Source organism: Salmo trutta, chromosome 14 (genome assembly GCF_901001165.1).
Source record: "Salmo trutta chromosome 14, fSalTru1.1, whole genome shotgun sequence".
NCBI lineage: Eukaryota > Metazoa > Chordata > Actinopteri > Salmoniformes > Salmonidae > Salmo > Salmo trutta.
Genome location: NC_042970.1, coordinates 86,140,419 through 86,160,958, shown reverse-complemented (window position 1 = coordinate 86,160,958; position 20,540 = coordinate 86,140,419). Strand labels below are relative to the sequence as shown.

The 20,540-nt window shown below is 41.9% G+C and overlaps 2 protein-coding genes across 3 annotated transcripts; both read right to left on the bottom strand.

The window, feature by feature from the left end:
• Positions 1-339: 339 nt before the first annotated feature.
• On the bottom strand, positions 340-19,244 carry LOC115147791 (GTPase IMAP family member 7-like). Of its 2 annotated transcripts, none has more exons than XM_029690085.1 (3): positions 19,196-19,244; positions 1,349-1,438; positions 340-1,249 (listed from the first exon to the last, which is right to left on the bottom strand). In XM_029690085.1, the coding sequence occupies exons 2-3, from the start codon at positions 1,428-1,430 to the stop codon at positions 468-470; spliced, it is 864 nt and encodes a 287-aa protein (XP_029545945.1). In that variant the 5' UTR covers positions 1,431-1,438; positions 19,196-19,244; the 3' UTR covers positions 340-467. The 2 variants fall into 2 exon arrangements, with proteins under 2 accessions (XP_029545945.1, XP_029545946.1); XM_029690086.1 differs by lacking the exon at positions 19,196-19,244 and adding an exon at positions 2,808-2,984.
• On the bottom strand, positions 9,366-19,255 carry LOC115147790 (GTPase IMAP family member 7-like). Its single transcript, XM_029690084.1, has 3 exons — positions 19,196-19,255; positions 16,734-16,823; positions 9,366-10,415 (listed from the first exon to the last, which is right to left on the bottom strand). Exons 2-3 carry the CDS (start codon positions 16,813-16,815, stop codon positions 9,532-9,534), a joined length of 966 nt encoding a protein of 321 aa, XP_029545944.1. The 5' UTR covers positions 16,816-16,823; positions 19,196-19,255; the 3' UTR covers positions 9,366-9,531.
• Positions 19,256-20,540: the final 1,285 nt, after the last annotated feature.

Here is a 20,540-nt window from a genome sequence, read left to right as displayed (position 1 = left end):
GATAATGTAACAGCTGTCGTAGTAATGAAACCAAGGTGCAGCGGAGGATGTGTATTCATTTTGAATATTTAATAAAATGAACCACTATAAACAAAACACTAAACAGCAACGACAGCAAACAGTCCTGTCTGGTCAAAAATGAACGTAACAGAAAACACTAGACAGAAACAATCACCCACAAAAACCCAAAGGAAAAACAGGCTACTTATGTGTGACTCCCAATCAGCAACAACAAACTACAGCTGTGCCTGATTGGAAGCCACACGGCCAAAATCAACGAAACAAACCAACCTAGAAAAAAGAACAGAACGCCCACCCAATGTAACACCCTGGCCTAACCAAAATAACGAACAAAAAACCCCTTTCTATGGCCAGGGCGTTACAGATAAACATGGTTATATCATTCAGTAAGTACCGTTGCCATATGTAGCGAAAAGTTAAGACCAACTGAACGCACACCCGGTGTTTTAAAAGCCTAGCATATGCATAGTGCATTCAAACCCTTGGCTGAAGCCTGCAGCTACACCTGCTGCCACCAATACTGGTGAAGCAGACAACATCCCTATTCCTGCTGCGGCTAGACCGCCATACGCTGCCATTTTACAGTAAAACGTAATATCGCTGATCTTTCTCTGAGCCTCCTCATAGTCAGCACTGGTGTAGTGTTCTCCTCCATTGTCCTCCGCCACCATCTCCTTGATCTTCTCCAGCAGCTCTGTAACCTGAGTCTTGTCTTCTCTCTTGTCATTGATTAGGGAGTGATATCTGCCCCCACACATATTGATGAGTCTCCGTAGATCTTTGCTCTGAGCAAGAAACCCTTTGACTGATTTCCCCTCCAGTTGATCACCATGTGTGAACAGCAAGATGGTGTACATTGACGCATCTTCTCCAAAGTTCTCCTGGATCCACTTCACAGTGTTCTGCTCCTCCTCTGTGAACCTCGCCCCCAGTCTGATCACCAGCAGGAAGGCGTGGGGTCCTGGGACTGACATGTAGATGGCCTTCTCTATTTGTCTTTTTATCTCTTCTTTAGACATCGTTGTGTCATAGAGCCCCGGGGTGTCGATGACATCAATCATCCTCCCATCCACCATTCCACTCTGTTTCTCACTCTGAGCAGTCACAGACCCTGGAGATTCCTTCACCTCAAACACGTTTTTACCCAGGATGGTGTTCCCTGTTGTACTCTTCCCTGCTCCAGTCCTTCCCACCAGAACTATCCTCAGGTCAGAAGGCTGCCCTGAAACTGGAAACAGACAAGAAGTGCTTGTTGATAGTTTTCAGTAGCCATTTATCAAGACACTATGTGTGTGTTCATGTACAGTACGTGCGTGTGTGTGTGTACCTTGGCATTGACCAGTGAAGTCTTGCTGACACAGTGTCAACAGTAACATAATCTTCAGAGTCCCTCCTCTTCCTTGTTCCATTTCTACTACTGCAGCCAATCAAAAACATGGAAACAGATGATGACCTCATTACAAAATATAAAGTTCACATTTCTTCAGCGACTCATCCAAAGCGTTTGGCCAAGTTCCAACATTCACAGATGAGGAAAGACTAAATTATTTATTTATTTATTTGACTTCTAAACAATAAAAACTATAAAACTATAAACCATAAAAAGAGTAATGATGTGCTGTACAACTGTTGTAAAACACAGTACATTCCCTAAGATAGGGCGTACATAACGTAGTCATATATGGCATGTCAAATGACATTCTAAACATGGCTATTATTCTACCGCTGCCTGGCTGCTACTGTCAAGACCAGATAGACCAGTTAGAGGTTGTGTTCCCATTAACATCAAATATCACATCTACTGGGTAGACAGACGGGAAAAGTTCAAACAATAATTAAGTGGAATCGGTATAACTGAAACCAGTGAATAATGAGTAAATTGGGAGGTGTCAGAACACAAAAGGTGCGTTCCTCTGCTCAGACGTTGCTGATGCCAGATCTTACAACGCCAGGACAGGTATTTTACATGTCAGCTAACCACATCATGTGTTTTAGCAATCTGTCAGTCAACCATTGGTTGATGCATGCAACGTCTAAGCAGTGTGACCTTAGTCAGTACTGACAAAAACCTGCAGGTGTGTCCCTCACAGCAACAACCTGCTAGAAGATGGCTGTTGACCCAAGGTACAGTATACTGCACTATCTCTGAACTAACCAAGGTACAGTATACTGCACTATCTCTGCACTAACCAAGGTACAGTATTCTGCACTAACCAAGGTACAGTATGCTGCACTATCTCTGCACTAACCAAGGTACAGTATACTGCACTATCTCTGCACTAACCAAGGTACAGTATACTGCACTATCTCTGCACTAAACAAGATACAGTATACTGCACTATCTCTGAACTAACCAAGGTACAGTATACTGCACTATCTCTGCACTAACCAAGGTACAGTATACTGCACTATCTCTGAACTAACCAAGGTACAGTATACTGCACTATCTCTGCACTAAACAATATACAGTATACTGCACTAAACAATATACAGTATACTGCACTAAACAATATACAGTATACTGCACTAAACAATATACAGTATACTGCACTATCTCTGCACTAAACAAGGTAAATGTTTCAGGTAAAAATCTTACCATGTTTCTCCTTTCACTGTTCTACAATATTAAAACGTGTATAAATACAAACAAACTGTAATCATATAAATATTAACAGACCTGTTATCAATAAAATGTCTACTTAATATTGTGCTACAATTATTCAAATACTGTAGAGAAGATTGTTGTACAACATTTAATTAGTAAGGTAGTTAAGTTGAATACTCACTTTTAGTGGGTTTCACAGATCTGTATATTGTTGTCCCCTGTTGTCACTGAGACATCTGAAGCAGTGGGCCTGCTGGTTTTGCATAGCCACATGCCTCAGGTGGGTGGATATTTACCTCAACGACCAATGGAATGGTCTAAAACTCATGCAAAACTAAAGTGCTGCACCTTAAAATACCATTGTGCTGCAGCTTACATTCTGTTAAGTTTCATTTTCCCAGCACGTACTCAATTCTAGCCAATGAGAGATTGTTGCTAGGCAAACATTATTCTATTCAGAATAGGCTAAATCTGAATTTTGATTGGGTATCGCTGTTCAACCTTGGCTGCTTGCCAGAATCATAAGATAGGCCACATCTTTGGATAAAATGAAATGTGTTGGATACATAGAAGTCTACTTCTGGGGGAAAAAAATAGGTTAAAAATGAAATAACAAATTAAACTGCGTTTGAAATGTAACTGTATACTGTAGTTGTAACTTTATAGTTGCCCAACCTGGTCCCAGATCTGTTTCTGCTCTTTCCAACTCCATAGAATACCACAGTATGAGTCATAATACCCATAAAACCTAGCTGTCAAACAGGGAAATGGTTCCAATCATTTTTCCACCATTCATTTTTTCACACAGAGGATTTTAGAAGCACTTAAATGGTAACACTATATGGTCATAACCATGTCATAATATGTCTTAACAGCTGACATAACTTGTCATAACCTGTCATAAAATGGTCATAACACTGTCATGACACATATATTTAGACCTGTTGTGACATATCTTGCATTATTTTATGGCAGGTTATGACACCTACATAAGAGTCAAAACCCACAGAACCTACCACACAAAGCAAAACATTCCATTACAACATAGCCTATATCATTTTCTGAAATTGACCTTTGACCATTAAATTATCATTGTAATTGCGCACACACTGATGTCATACATGCACCTACCCCAATGCTCTGTTTCTTATGACTGGGATGAATGCAGAATTTTGTCATGAGGCTGAGAGAAACAGTCATGTTTTTTCCCCTCATATTTAAATTTAACTTGTAGAAAATGCACTTTATGACACTATCAAGAAGCATTATGACCACCCTAATCATATAAGCCAGATAGGCCTATCATGCGCTTATGTCAGTCATCAGTCAAAAAGAGGCTGTCTTGTCCTGCTCCTGAAATCTGCTCCTGCATTCATCCCAGTCATCAGCAACAGAGCATTGGGGTAGGTGCATGTATGACATCAATGTGTGCACAATTACAATGATAATTTAATGGTCAAAGATCAATTTCAGAAAATGATATAGCGTCTGAACTACTACTGGAGCTGCTACTACTGGAGCTGCTACCACCGTCTGAACTACTGCTGTTGCTGTCAATACGCCATCTTAAATCTCCTTCTTCTTGACTTTATATTTCAACTCATTCTGTCTCCTGTTCTTTCCTCCACCTCTCAGAACAAACAGTCTTTAGTAAGAAAGAAAGAGTATATACATGAAGTGTAGAACAAGATCAATTCATTTTATTATATTCTTGGATGTTATGGTCATTCACTATATCAACAGATATGAGAACAAACCATAACAAGTCTAGTGACTATAAACCCGCATCTTGAGTGTCACAAATAGAACACTGTATATCATGTGGATTACAGAAACTCTACATATGCTAAATATTGTGTCGATGTTGAATACGAGATTTAGGGAACTTACATTTCCCCATTGGGTTTGTGTTGTGGGAGATACCTGTGGGGTTTGTCCCAAATGGCACCCTGTTTACTTTATAGTGCACTAGGGCCCTGGTCAAAGTAGTGCACTAGGGCCCTGGTGAAAAGTATTCTAAAAGGAATAGGGTGCCATTTGTGATACATCCCACATGTGATGACGTGTTTCAGACAGTCCTTCCTATTTAGATACTTATCTCTCACCACAGGTGTATGACATGTCTGCTTTGTTCTGAAGTCATCAACATGATGCACTGACTTCCCTCACAGTCCTTGTCATCGCGAGGTGTGTTTTGATGGAATGACGTCCTTCTCATCACGAGGTGTGTTTCTAATGTAATTTTCAGTGAAAGGTGTGACAACGTAGCCTGTGTACCCGGATCCTATTTCTTTGTGTGTAACAGTCAGAATAGCTTATGAAACATTTGCTTAGTAACCGGACACCAATGTGATCTGTAGGAGAAAACATGATCTGTGATAGTTCCTATATTTGCATAACCCTTGTGATAAGGATATATGTGAGGGTTTTTGAATCAGGATAAATGCTCTTATCTTTTCGAGCTCATTAATGATAGAATGTTCATATGTGACCTGATTCAAGAAGCTAGGCACTACTTCAATGCTTGTTTGGCAGAAATGCCTTAAAAAAAACGTGCATGCCATCTGCAAATAAGAGCCTAGTCGGTTTAGCCACGGAAAAAGACAGGAACCCTCCCGCTAGCCATGATTGGCTGAGATAATGGATGGGCTGGATATGCCGAGAGATGAGTTCGGATTAGTCTGCCATGTAGCACGCTTCTGTCTATAACGTGAGCTGCTCAGTATGTGAAGATACTGAGCAGCTTTTAAAAAAAGATATAACGTTAGCAATGGACTGCTCTCAACAACATTGCTGCCTTGAATTTAGCAGGCGCTATAGACAAAGATCAGTGGGGAAAAGTTGTGACGGACTACTACTACGGTCAGTGTGAACTGGAGTGACTTGACACAGGTTGTGATAAGAGTCACAGTGATAATAGTCATTGACTCAAAGCCACAAGAGTGTAAAACATTTCAAACGTTGCTTGTTAGGCGGAGGTATTTGCTGAAACGTAAGAATGGTTTAGTCGGCTTCCTCAATAGTTGGTCCAGATGATGCACCGCCTGCAGGAGCGGCACCGCCAGCACCGGTGAATCCACCAGCCATGCCTTCGGGCATACCACCAGCACCGGGGAATCCACCAGCCATGCCTTCGGGCATACCACCAGCACCGGGGAATCCACCAGCCATGCCTTCGGGCATACCACCAGCACCGGGGACGACCAGCCATGCCTTCGGGCATACCACCAGCAACGGAGACCACCAGCCATGCCTTCGGGCATACCACCAGCAACGGAGACCACCAGCCATGCCTTCGGGCATACCACCAGCAACGGAGACCACCAGCCATGCCTTCGGGCATACCACTAGCACCTGGGAATCCACCAGCCATGCCTTCGTGCATACCACCAGCACCCTGGTACAACTTGGTGATGAATTCGGTTGCACACAATGTATAAATTGATGGTTCAGATTAGAGGAGGCCATATTTTTCCATATTCTGTTCCAGTTAAAGGGTTGTTCAGATTCAATTAGATCTGTGGTGGACCATACATTTTTAATGGTTAGCTCAGAATATGAGCTTTCAAATAGTTGTTTATATATTTTTTATTTATTCACTTTTACTTATTGAGGGTAGCCCAATTGAGACCAAGGTCTCATTCCCAATGGTGCCCTGAATACAAACATTTTCTCCCAAACAGGAAGAAAAACTAACACTGCAAATATAACAGCAACAATATAAATAAGCACAACCTCAACGCCACAACCTCAACGCCCTTCCCTCAACACCACAACCTCAATGCCACAATTTCAACAAATAAACCACCGCAATCAATCGAAACAACTGAAATCCGCCTCCCAAGTTGCGCAGCAGTGTAAAGTATTTTACTGCAGTGCTAGAGGCATCACTACAGACCCGGGTTTGATCCCAGGCTGTATCACAACTGGCCGTGATCAGGAGTCCCATAGGGCGGCGCACAATTGGCCCAGCGTCATCCGGGTCAGGGGGTTTGGCTGTTGGGGCTTTACTTGGCTCATCATGCTCTAGCGACTCCTTGTGGCGGGCCGGGTGCCTACAAGCTGACCTTGGTCGTCAGTTGAACAGTGTTTCCTCTGACACATTGGTGCTGCCGGCTTCCTGGTTAAGCGGGCAGGTGTTAAGAAGCGCGGTTTGGTGCGTCATGTTTCGGAGGACGCATGACTCGACCTTCGCCTCCCGAGCCCGTTGGGGAGTTGCAGCGATGAGACAAGATCAAAGTTGGGGAGAAAAAGTGGGTAACAAAAAATATATAATAATATGCAATCCTCAATTAAATAATTCAACACCAGAGTCCTAACCTGCCCTGGAGGCACCAGGGAATCAAGATGCATAGAATTTTGTAGGTTATTCCAACAATGGGGGCAATAAAACTAAAGGAGTATTTACCTAAATTGGTAGAGACCAGAGGGACCTCAAGAGTTAATTAATCTGACGAGTGGCTTTGGTAGCTCATTATTTCATACGTTAGTAACAAAGTTAGGTACGTTGGAAGCTGCAGTAGTAGAGCTTTGTAAACAAAAAGGGAGTAATGAAGTGATCTACAGGACTTTAGTGTGGACCAGCCAACCTTTTGAGACAGAATTTTTTTTTTTTATTATATAAAAATAAAAACATTTAGTTTTTAATTTAACCTTTATTTAACTAGGCAAGTCAGTTAAGAACATTAGTAGGGTGGCTCTTGCTGACACAAGAAAAAATGCGTATTTACAATGACAGCCTACCAGGGAACAAGGGGTTAACTTCCTGGTTCAGGGGCAGCTCAGGGATTCAATCCAGCAACCCTTCGGTTACTGACCCCCATACTCTAACCACTAGGCTACCTGCCGCCCCAAGATGCAGTGGTGAGTATTAAAACTGTCACCTGTGATAAAGTGAAGGGCGCTATGGTAGACTGCATCCAAAGGTTTAAGAGTAGTAGCTGCTGCAATCTGGTAAATGGTGTCACTATAGTCAAGAAAGTTGATTGTACAATCTGCTTCCTGCTCATTAGTGAGAGGCAAGATCTAGTCCTAAAACAGAAGCCCACTTTGCATACAGATTAATATTACAAGTTAACAGACAAACCAATATTATTTGTATTAATATTAAAGAGAACAGGTTCCAGTACCAGGAAACTAGACTTCACACCATCAGAAATCCCACATTGAGTCCTGTCTGACATAACATTCTCAAACCACTTTTCAAGAAGCCTGATCCAGGCCTATTTCAGTCAACTTTTGAATGAGTGTGATGGTCAACAGTGTCCAAGGCCTTGGAAAGGCAACACAATTTTTTCTGATCTAAGAAATTTAACACATCCAAAACTAGCAGCTGAAACTGTGCTCTGTCCAGGTCTAAAACCGGATTGGTTCACATTAAGAATAGAGTGGGAAGTTAAAAAAGTTCTTAGCTGACAGTTGGATCATTTGCAAATTGGACGGTAGTTATCTAAGTCAGAAGGATCTCCTCCTTAATGTAGGGGGAGGACATGTCCTGCTTTACAGATCTTAGGAACAACACCAGAAACAACTGTAAAGTTATAATATATAGGTCAATGGTTCTGTGATAAGAGGTGCAGAGAGTAAGAAGGGATTATGTGAATCAGATGTGCATTTTAGACTTTCTTACACTCTTTAGCATAGCACTTAGTACATCATAGACATCAAATGGTGAAATGAAGATTAAGTCTGTGAGTCTGTTAGTGCATCGTTCTCTACAAGGTCATGTGACTAGGGGACTCTCTAGTAGAATGATATGCATTTTCAGAGATTATCCTTTCAAATAATTGGCCAGTTTAAGGTAAATGGTTATTAAAAGTACCACAAATTTTTATTTTGTCTGGTATGGGACCAGAGGCTGTCAAAACCTGCTGGGACAACAAGGGAAAGGGGAATACTAGTCAGTTGTACAAATTAAATGTGTCTTCCGCATTTAACCCAACCCGCATTTAACCCAATCAAAGAAGTGCAGAGGGCTGCCGTAATCAACAGCCACATCTTCAGCACCTGGGGAACAGTGGGTTAACTGCCTTGCTCAGAGGCAGAAGGACAGATTTCTACCTTGTTAGCTCAGGGATTTGATCCAGTAACTGTCCAGTTACTGGCCCAATGCTCTAACCACTTGGCTATCTGCCACCCCCAAGCGGGAGGAATTGTTTAAAAAGTTCTACCACTTTCCAGAAGTTAGCATATATAGCATGTATATTATAGAGATCAGTCCTTTCAGGAGCCCAGATCATTTATTAATAAATCCCATCATTGGATGGTTCAGTAGCTGGGTTTCCCAAGGGACTCCATAGGCTAACAAAGCTAACCTGAGTTGTAAATATAAACAAAAGAGTTTCCTGGTAATGTGTATGTATCTGGTAATGTGTATGTATCTGGCAATGTGTATGTATCTGGTAATGTGTATGTATCTGGTAATGTGTATGTATCTGGTAATGTGTATGTATCTGGTAATGTGTATGTATCTGGTAATGTGTATGTATCTGGTAATGTGTAGGTAACTGGTAATGTGTAGGTATCTTCCAAATCTTGGAATGTTCTCAAACCATTACTGTCCTTGATATCAGCATGGTTACGGATTCCACATTTGGACCATTGGGGAGATGCAAATGGCCGCCCTCCCGATAACAAGGCATTAGTGTGAAATAATAGCCAAAATCTGATCTGAGACTTTTGATCATTCTTTTTTCTTCATTTCCATCATTGTTGGGGAAAAATTTGATCCAGATCAGATGTTTGGTACTATATTTATTGAATAGAAAATGAATCCTATCAATTGAAAGGTAAAATTGGGCGCAATAAATTTGCTTAATTTCTCAGAGATCAAATTATATTTATATTATATAACACTAAAATGAATCTTAATTTCAAAACAATCTGAGATGGTGGATGTGGAAATCTTAATCCTTCTGGTCTTCTGAGTTGGAACTACCTGATTTGAAATAGGTGTCCATGCATTGATAACCTTTAACAGCGGCGAATACAGCCCCTGCTGCTAATGACAATGGAGAGCTGTACATGGCTCCCAACCCCAATGCACCCGAACTGGCAAGTGCTGACCACTTGCAGTCATTCAATTGTTCTTCTCTTTTTCTTATTTCTTCCTCTTCCTGTCTCCTCTCTCTCTCTCTCTTCTCTTCCTGTCTCTTCCTCTCCTTTTCCTCGTTGATCTTCCTCTGGACCTCCTGGTACATCTCATTGGTGTAGTGTTGTCCTCCATTCTTCATCACCATCTCCTCTATCTTCTTCAGCAGCTCTGGGACCTGAGTGTCTTTTCTCTTGTCATTGCTTAGGGAGTGATATCTGCCCCCACAGATATTGATGAGTTTCTGTAGATCTTTGCTCTCAGCCAGAAACTCCTCCACTGTTTTTCCCTTCAGTAGATCTCCATGTGTGAACAGTAAGATGGTGTACATTGAGGCTTCTTCTCCAAAGCTCTCCTGGATCCACTTCACAGTGTTCCTCTCCTCCTCTGTGAACCTCCCCAGTCTGATCACCAGCAGGAAGGCGTGGGGTCCTGGGACTGACATTTCTATACACCTGACTATTTCACTTTTCATCTCTTCTGGAGACATTTTTGTATCAAAGAGTCCTGGGGTGTCAATTACATCAATCTTCCTCCCATCCACCACTCCACTCTGTTTCTCACTCTGAGCAGTCACAGACACTGGAGAATCCTCCGCTTTAAACACCTCTCTCCCCAGGATGGTGTTTCCTGTTGCACTCTTCCCTGCTCCAGTCTTCCCCAGCAGAACTATCCTCAGGTCAGAGGGCTGCCCTGAAACTGTGGAAACAGACAAGAAATGATTGATTTTTAAATAATATCTTAAGATAAATGCACAACGCAGAGTACTAAAGGTCAAGAGGACTAAAAGTCAATAGAGTACTATCAATCAATGGAAATAGTGTTTTTTCTGTAATAGCGAATTATTGATCAATGTGTCAGAGACATGGGAGGAATTTGTCTAGACATTGAGCCTGAAATAGGCCATTGGCCCAGTTTTATAGCAAGGAATTCTAATTGGTCAACCACAGGCTAGGGTTGGGTTATACAACTACATCCTGTCCCTTTGTTCTGTGGAAAGAATCACTGAGGAGAGAATCACTGAGGACAGGGGAGAATGTACATCTACCTCTCAACATAACATCTATGATTTGTCAGTCTTTGAATAAACCTATTTTTCTCCCCCTCATTTGCTTTGGGGTCTGTGTTATTGAAGAGTAACATCAACTGCTAACACTTGGTGCCGTGACCCGGATGAATTGGTCGTAACCAACAACAAGGAAAGACTCAACTGTGTGTTGATCCAGGGAAAAGAGAGACCAATTGAGCGCAACCCATGGGATTCAACTCTTAATCTCCTGATTGAATGCTAACATATTGCTGGGTGACATTTTTTTTTAGACCTGAGGAATGAGTGCCTCCTACTGGCCCTCCAACACCATCTGGTCTCCCATTCAGGGACTGACCAGGACCACCCCTGCTTAGCTTCAGAAGCAAGCCAGCAGTGTGATATCATTTCAAATGACCAAATCAAGATAAAATTAGGGCATGCAATGAGTGATACGTATCTGTGATGTATAAGGTTTAGTCATTTATTTGCTCTGTTACAGGTTTGTTAAATCTCTATTATAGGGGTTTAAGTCCTCTATTAAAAGGTTTGAGTCCTTTTTGTGCAATTTGTACACATGTGGGTAATGTAAGCCTTCAACAAGCTTTTGAAGTGAACACAAATTTTATAGGTAACCAGGCCTTACAGAGACAATTTGAAAAAGAAGAGGTTATAGTCCTCAACGGGGGTTATAAATATATATATAATTACTTTTAAAACATTTTTTGGGGGGGGTTAAATAAATATATAAACATAGAGATATATATTATACAACCTTTGAAGTTAATGTAATGCCATTAAGTAATAAAAACCACTCTGGAAAAGGGCAGAACAGCTCCTCCGGATGTGAGCATGAAAAATATTAATTGATATGAAGAACCATTTCAAAGTAGAGAAGTGTCGGCAAGAGATAACAATTTTTTTCAACCTTTATTTAACTAGGCAAGTCAGTTAAGAACAAATATTTTTTTTCAATGACGGCCTAGGAACAGTGGGTTAACTGCCTTGTTCAGGGGCAGAACACAGATTTTTACCTTGTCAGCTCAGGGATTCGATCTTGCAACCTTTCGGTTTTTATTTCAACACTCTAACCACCAGGCTGTGGTGATGGTAAAAAAAATATGTAACAGACACAATAGGGCCAGAATGGGAAGGTCATTATCTAGTGTTGCTCATAATAAGGTCAGCAGTGAAAGTCCAGGAAAAATCAGGAAAAATCACCATGGATACACTCATTGCAAGGTTGTCCATTTTGATGACAAAGCAGAGCCTGGAGAATAAAGAACTGATTTATTAGCAATCGGGGGCCAATCTCAGGTGAAGAAGCATAGTAAGATGATCAGAACCTGTTAAGCTTTTATGCTGACACCGCAGTCATCGTATTAGGGAAATCTAGGGGAAATGTCCAACTTTTTCATGAAAATCGGGACATGCTTACTTAGGGAAATGTATGTGAAATATAAATTTCTCTTGAAACCAGGACGTTACTTTCATCATTGTTTCTTTCACGTCCTGACCAGTAAAAGGGGTTATTTGTCATTGTAGTTTGGTCAGGGCGTGGCAGGGGGTGTTTGTTTTGTGTGTTTTGGGTTTAGGTTCTATGTTTTCTATTTCTATGTTTAAATCTAGTTTTCTATTTCTATGTTGGGTTTTTGGTAGGACCTCCAATTAGAGGCAGCTGGTTGTCATTGACTCTAATTGGAGGCCATATTTAGTTGAGGTTTGTTTCACTTGTGTTTTGTGGGTGGTTATTTTCTGTATAGCCTTATGGAACTGTTTTTCATCGTATGTTTATTTCGTTTAAGTGTTATCTTTAAATAAATTAAGTATGAGCACTTTACCCCCTGCGCCTTGGTCTGTCCATTATGACGATTATGACAGTTTCCTTCATTACAGGTTATGAGAATCTACCATCTGAAGCTGTAGCAATATCCCTTTGACCCAAGGACTGTACCTGAAATGATACAAGATCACCGTTGAAGTGTTCATTAGAGAAGTCCTTATCAATCAGTGGAACGGAAGAAGAATTCCTCACTACCGGTAGACTGTCAGAACATAAGTTATAATCGTTATCTATGTGGGACTGATACCAGTGTGGAAGAGCTGGTGTCACGGTTGTCGTCGGTGAAGGAGGACCAAAACGCAGCAGGTATGTGCAGGCTCATCTTGATTTTTAATTACTCTCAAAATGAACATACAAAAATAACAAAAAAAAACGAACGATCAACAAAAACAGTCTGGTAAGGCACAAGGCGAAACACAGAACAATCACCCACAAATACCAAACACAAACACACCCTACTATATGGGACTCTCAATCAAAGGCAGATAGACAACACCTGCCTTCAACTGAGAGTCCCAACCCCAATTAACCAAACATAGACATACACTCACTAGACTCCACATAGAAATACCTAAACATAAACCAAAACCCGGAATTACTAAATCAAACACCCTTTTAACAAAACACACCACCCTGAACCACATAAAACAAATACCCTCTGCCACATCCTGACCAAAGTACAAAACAATTAACCTTATACTGGCCAGGACGTGACAGTACCCCCCCCTTAAAGGAGATACCCCGGAAGCACCATAACAAAAAATAACCCCAAGCAACACCAAAAGAAAAATTCCCCTTTTCTAAAGGGAGGGAAGGGAGGGTGGCTGCCGTCAACGACGGCACTGTGCTACACCCCCCCTCCCCAACCCACCTATTTCTGGAGGTGGCTCCGGCTCAGGCCGTTCCAGGCTGTCTGGGAAGTCTGGCAGCTCGGGACAGTCTGGGCAGTCTGGCAGCTCGGGACAGTCTGGGCAGTCTGGCAGCTCGGGACAGTCTGGGCAGTCTGGCAGCTCGGGACAGTCTGGGCAGTCTGGCCACTCCGGCAGTTCAGGGCAGTCTGGCCACTCCGGCAGTTCAGGGCAGTCTGGCCACTCCGGCAGTTCAGGGCAGTCTGGCCACTCCGGCAGTTCAGCGCAGTCTGGCCACTCCGACAGTTCAGCGCAGTCTGGCCACTCCGGCAGTTCAGCGCAGTCTGGCCACTCCGGCAGTTCAGCGCAGTCTGGCCACTCCGGCAGTTCAGCGCAGTCTGGCCACTCCGGCGACTGTTGACTGGCGGGCAGCTCCGACGACTGTTTACTGGCGGGCAGCTCCGACGACTGTTGACTGGCGGGCAGCTCCGATGACTGTTGACTGGCGGGCAGCTCCGACGACTGTTGACTGGCGGGGCTGGGTTTACACACTTGAAAGCTAGTGCGGGGAGCGGGAACAGGACGAGTCGGACTGGGTTGTCGCACTTCCGGGTCCGCACGAGAGACAGGAGCTGGAAACCCAGGGCTATGGAGGCGCACAGCCGGTCTAGATCTTACCTCCTGCACAACGGGGTGCTCGTACAGGGCAGACTGGCTGTGCAGGGGCCTGATGGTAGCCATGCGTAGAGCGGGAGTTGGGTAGCCTGGTTCTCGGAGGCGTACCGGCGGCCAGATGCGCTGCGCAGGCATCCTCCTACCAGGCTGGATGCCCGCTCTAGCACGGCACCTGCGAGGGGCTGGAATAACTCGCACCGGACTGTGCGTGCGTATGGGTGAGATAGTGCGCTTCTCAGCGAAACATAGCGCTCTCCACCCCATACGCTCCTCCATATAACCACGGGTAGCTGGCTTCCGGCTCTTCCCTCGCCTAGCCAAACTACCCATGTGCCCCCCCAAATTTTTTTATTGGGGGTGCCTCTCGTGCTTCTCCCTCAGCGCGTCTCTGGCCTCGTACCACCGCCTCTCTGCCTTGGCTGCCTCAATTTCCCACTGCGGGCGGCGATAATCCCCAGCCTGATGCCAAGGTCCGGCCCCGTCCAGAATTTCCTCCCAGGTCCACTTCTCCCGCCAGTCCAACTCAAATTCCTTCTGCTCCTTCCTCTGCTGCTTGGTCCTTGAGTGGTGGGTGATTCTGTCACAAATATCTTCGTCTTCTGACGATAATGCGAAATCGTCATCGGAAAAGGTAGACCAATACGCAGCAGGTGTGCAGTTGTTCATTTTGAACTTTTAATAAATTCCCAAAATTAACATACAAAATAACAAAAAAACGAACGCACGCTACACTGACAGTCCTGTTAGGTTTACACACACTAAACACGGAACAATCACCCACAACTACCAAACACAAACACACCCTACTATATGGGACTCTCAATCAAAGGCAGATAGACAACACCTGCCTTCAACTGAGAGTCCCAACCCCAATTAACCAAACATAGACATACACTCACTAGACTCCACATAGAAATACCTAAACATAAACCAAAACCCGGAATTAATAAATCAAACACCCTTTTAACAAAACACACCACCCTGAACCACATAAAACAAATACCCTCTGCCACGTCCTGACCAAACTACAAAACAATTAACCTTATACTGGCCAGGACGTGACAGCTGGTCACTTTAAAGGACTTGGTGAATGATGGCCTTGCCAGTAGGACGATTGAATATTATTGTCTTGTAGACAATATTTTTTTGGTGTGAGTTTCCTCATATTCAGGATGTGGTGGGAATCGTAAAGGACATCATCATTACACATGTTAATGCTTATCTTCTATAACTTTGTTTGAAATCTATTTCTTACTGTAACAGCAAGTAAAATATGCCCTTTGTGTTTTATAGAAATGTAACGAGTTTAATGTGAATGATTTTAGGCTTACTGCTAATGTTTTCTATACTGTCTATTTTTCATGTTATCTATTATTTTCCAAAAATACATTTCAAGTATATATATTTTTAAAACGGTCTAGGGGGAGTGTAAAAATATTTTAAGATAAATACACAACGCAGAGGATGAGAGGTCAATAGAGTACTAAAGGTCAAGAGGACAAAAAGTCAATAGAGTACTAACGATCAATGGAAATAATGTTTTTTCTGTAATAGGGAATTATTGATCAATGGGTCAGCAACATGGGAGGAATTTGTCTGGACATTGAGACTGATATAGGATACTTGTTATTTGGCAATTGGCCCCGTTTTATTGCAAGGAATTCTAAATGGTCAACCACAGGCTAGGGTTGGGTTATAAAACTACATCCTGTCCCTTTGTTCTGTGGAAAGAATCACTGAGGACAGGGGAGAATGAACATCTACCTCTCAGCATAACATCTATTATTTTTTTAACTAGGCAAGTCAGTTAAGAACAAATTCTTATTTTCAATGACAGCCTAGGACCAGTGGGTTAAATGCTTTGTTCAGGGGCAGAACAACAGATTTTAAACATATTTTTCTCCCCCCTATTTTGCTTTGGGGTCTGTGTTATTGAAGAGTAACATCAACTACTAACACTGATAGTGGGTGTCTTGATTAAAGGCTACTGAAAACAGCTACTGTGTAAGTCCATGCATATATGTGTGTGTGTGCGTGTGTGTGTATGTGTGTGTGTCTGTGTCTTTCCTGGTTGAGGGTTGACGAGACATTAATTGCTTCTCTTCTAGTCAAATAGTGAAATAACATTCAGCTTATACAACAATATATACCCAACAGGACATGCCACCAGGGGTCTCTTCACAGTCCCCAAGTCCAAAATGAAACAAATAAATAAAAAAACATGAATCAACTTCTCATGGAATGGCAGGACATGTGAAGGGACACACACACACACACATACACACACACACACACACACACACACACACACACACACACACACACACACACACACACACACACACACACACACATTTTTTATTTTATTTTATTGTATTATTATTGTAATAATATACATTTATTTATTTATTTATTTATTTATTTGTGTGACTGTCCTTGTCTATCAGTGTTTCATTACTTGTCATGTTTTGTGTTTTTTGTTGACCCCAGGAAGAATATCTGCAGCCTCTGGAAAAGACAATGGGATCCAAAGAAACAAACAAATGTGCGTGTGTGTGTGTGTGTGTATTGTGTGTGTGTGTGTGTATTGTGTGTGTGTACTTTGTGTGTGTGTGTGTGTGTACCTTGGCATTGACCAGTGAAGTCTTGCAGGCAGAGTGTCAACAGGAACATAATCTTCAGAGTCCTTCCTCTTCCTCGTGCCATTACTACAACTGCAGTCAATCAAAAACATGGAAACAGACGATGACCTATTACAAAATAAAAAGTCCACATTTCTTCGGTGACTCATGCAGAGTGTTCGGAAAAGTTCCAACGTTTATAGATGAGGATGAACTAAATTATATATTTTTCTCAGCTACATGACTTTCAAACAATAAAAACTATTAAACTATAAACTATAAAAAGAGTGATGATATGTGGTATAACTGTGGATAAACACAGTACATTCCCTAACAAAGTAGCTTACCTCGGGTGAACATAATGTACTCATATGTGTATCAAATGACATTCTTAACATGGCTATTATTCTACTGTTGCCTGGCTGCAACTGTTAAGACCAGATAAACCAGTTAGAGGTGAACATTTAAAGAATGTGTAAATCGGGAGGTGTCGGAACACAAAGGGTGTGTTCCTCTGCTCAGACGTTGTTGACACCTATGGTGGAAAATTGCAAGGTTATGTTATAATACTTTTATTGCATGAAATGGTTGTTTTATGCAACAGAATAGAGGATTCTTATAGCTATTGTGTGTGTGTGTCACGTCCTGACCAGTAAAAGAGGTTATTTGTTATTGTAGTTTGGTCAGGACGTGGCAGGGGTGTGTTTGTTTTGTGTTGTCGGGGTTTTTGGGTTGTGTTCTATGTTTTGTATTTCTATGTTCTATTTTCTAGTTTTTCTATTTCTATGTCTAGTTTATTGTTTTGACCTTCAATTGGAGGCAGCTGTTCCTCGTAGCCTCTAATTGAAGGTCCTATTTAGTAGGGGTGTTTTTTCTATGGGATTTGTGGGTAGTTGTTTCCTGTTTAGTGTTTGTTGCACCTGACAGGACTGTTTCTTGTCAATGTTTGTTGTTTTGTTAAGTGTTTTCGTTTTCCTTCATTAAAAGAAGATGAGTATTCACATTCCCGCTGCGTTTTGGTCCAATCCCTAAGACACCCATGACAGTGTGTTCTACTGAGGATGGGCCTCTATCGGATAACACTGACAGAGGAGATTTACCATGTCTTTTGGGTGATAAAACCTAAAGAGCATTCCAGAGAACATGAGTTCATGTTTCCTTTCTATACCGTACCAGAGAGAGATGGTTCCAGTTTGGAGTCAGGGGGACAGACACTGCTCTATACAATGAAAACTGTTGACACAGCAGATACTGTCTGCTATGCATTATAGGTGTCCTTCATACAAATCTTAACCTTGTGACCCATTCTATAGATCATCTGAGCGTGAATAGTTGACCAGCCATCATTATCGTAGAGCACTCAATCGATTCACTTTATATGTGTGCGTTGTATTGACCTGCTCCCTTATTAATAAGTGATTAAAGATTTAGTTTAAGTATAACTCTGACTTGTGTGATAAGTTTGTCTCTCCTCATTTGATAGTAAAGAAATGAACCACCACATGCCAGATCTTACAACGCCTGGATAGATATTTTACACATCAGCTAATCCTATCATATGTTTTAGCAATCTGTCAGTCAACCATTGGTTGATGCATGCAACGTCTAAGCAGTGGAACATGACCTTAGTCAGTACTGACAAAAACCTGCAGGTGTGTCCCTCACAGCAACAACCTGCTATAAGATGGCTGTTGACCCAAGGTACAGTATACTGCACTATCTCTGAACTAACCAAGGTACAGTATACTGCACTATCTCTGCACTAACCAAGGTACAGTATACTGCACTATCTTTGCACTAACCAAGGTACAGTATACTGCACTATCTCTGCACTAAACAATATACAGTATACTGCACTATCTCTGCACTAAACAAGGTACAGTATACTGCACTATCTCTGCACTAACCAAGGTACAGTATACTGCACTATCTCTGCACTAACCAAGGTACAGTATACTGCACTATCTCTGCACTAACCAAGGTACAGTATACTGCACTATCTCTGCACTAACCAAGGTACAGTATACTGCACTATCTCTGCACTAAACAATATACAGTATACTGCACTATCTCTGCACTAAACAAGATACAGTATACTGCACTATCTCTGCACTAAACAATATACAGTATACTGCACTATCTCTGCACTAAACAAGGTACAATATACTGCACTATCTCTGCACTAAACAAGGTAAATGTTTCAGGTAAAAGTTTAACCATGTTTCTCCTTTCACTGTTCTACAATATTAAAATGTGTATAAATACAAACATACTGTATAGCAGAATGTGATTGTTTTGACTTTTTGATGTTAAGTGATGCAATCATATGATTATTTATGCATAAATGTTAACAGACCTGAAATCAATAAAATGTCTACTTAATATTGTGCTACAGTTATTCAAGTACTGTAGAGTAGATTGTTGAACAACATTTAATTAGTAAGGTAGTTAAGTTGAATAGCCACTTTTAGTGTGGTTTCACAGATCTGTATATTGTTGTCCCCTGTTGTCACAGAGAGCTGAAGAGGTGGGCCTGCTGGTTTTGCAGAGTCAGGTGCCCCAGGTGGGTGGAGATTTACCTCAACGACCAATGGAATGGTCTAAAACTCATGTGAAACTAATGCGCCCAATGTGCTGCACCTTACATTCTGTTAAGTTTCATTTTCCCAGCAAACTAGTTATTTCTAGCCAATGACAGAGTGTTGCTAGGCAAACATTATTCTACTCAGGAATTCCGATTGGGTGTCGCTTTTTAACCATAGCTGCTTGACAGAATCAGTAGATAGGCCACATCTTTTGGGTAAAATGAAAGACATCTTTTTCTCCCAGTCTCCTTCTGGGAGAAAAAGGTTGCAAATTAAATAACATATAAAACTACATTTTCAAATGTAATGTTATACTTGACTAGCCTGGTCCCAGATCTGTTTGTTCTCTTTCCAACTCCATAGATTACCACAGTGTTAAAGTTGCGTCAATTCGTTTCTGGTATCAGAACAAAATAGTCAGCACATAGTAACTTCTGATTTATTTGTACTTTAATTAATGCAAACACGTGTATGGTAAATATGTCGTTCGTATACGGTCTCTCTGTGACACCTCGCAGGGCAGACAGAGAAGAGAGCGACACATCCTATTGTTCTCTCTCATATACTCTGACAGGGATAGTTCCCGCTCAATGCTGGCCTGTCAGAGGGAGGAGGAGCGTGGTTTAAACTTGCTCCTCCTATCGTCGGCGTGCAGGCTGGTCCCAGCCTCGTGACGCACTTCCTGTCGCCGGTTGTAGTTCTTCTTGTCTTCAGCAGTTGATTTATCCGTAGTTTATATACTTAATAATGTAGCATAGCTTCTCCGGTATATTATATAAGTTATGCAAACAAATAGCCAGTTCAACCCTAACAACAGTATGAGTCATAATACCCATAAAACATAGCTGTCAAACAGGGAAATGGTTCCAATCGTATTTCCACCATTCATTTTTCACATAGTGGATTATAGAAACACTTAAAATAGTAACACTATACTTTACACCCAGCCAGGGGCGGAAATCCCGGGGGGGACGGGGGGGGACACGACCCCCCCATCCTGGGAAAAATATGATTTGTCCTCCCCAATATATCACTGAAACATAACTATGTAATTTAAATAATATTAATAATTCGCAATGAAAGCAATTGTGCTGATTATAGACACTTAATAGCGCGTTTTTAAGTTTCAAAAGATTGCGACCCCCCACCCTTTGCCTCACAATGGTTTGATCCACTGCCAGTTCCTTAGCTTGCGAGGTAACAGAGAGGTCGTATCCACTGTCTG

What these genes read in the sequence shown, in the direction of transcription:
- LOC115147791 (XM_029690085.1), bottom strand. Translation starts at nt 1,430, where the DNA reads ATGGAACAAGGAAGAGGAGGGACTCTGAAGATTATGTTACTGTTGACA. An exon ending in CTTCACTGGTCAATGCCAAG is followed by an intron (nt 1,250 to 1,348) that starts GTACACACACAC and finishes GTCTGTTTCCAG; the next exon opens with TTTCAGGGCAGCCTTCTGAC.
- LOC115147790 (XM_029690084.1), bottom strand. Translation starts at nt 16,815, where the DNA reads ATGGCACGAGGAAGAGGAAGGACTCTGAAGATTATGTTCCTGTTGACA. An exon ending in CTTCACTGGTCAATGCCAAG is followed by an intron (nt 10,416 to 16,733) that starts GTACACACACAC and finishes CTGTTTCCACAG; the next exon opens with TTTCAGGGCAGCCCTCTGAC.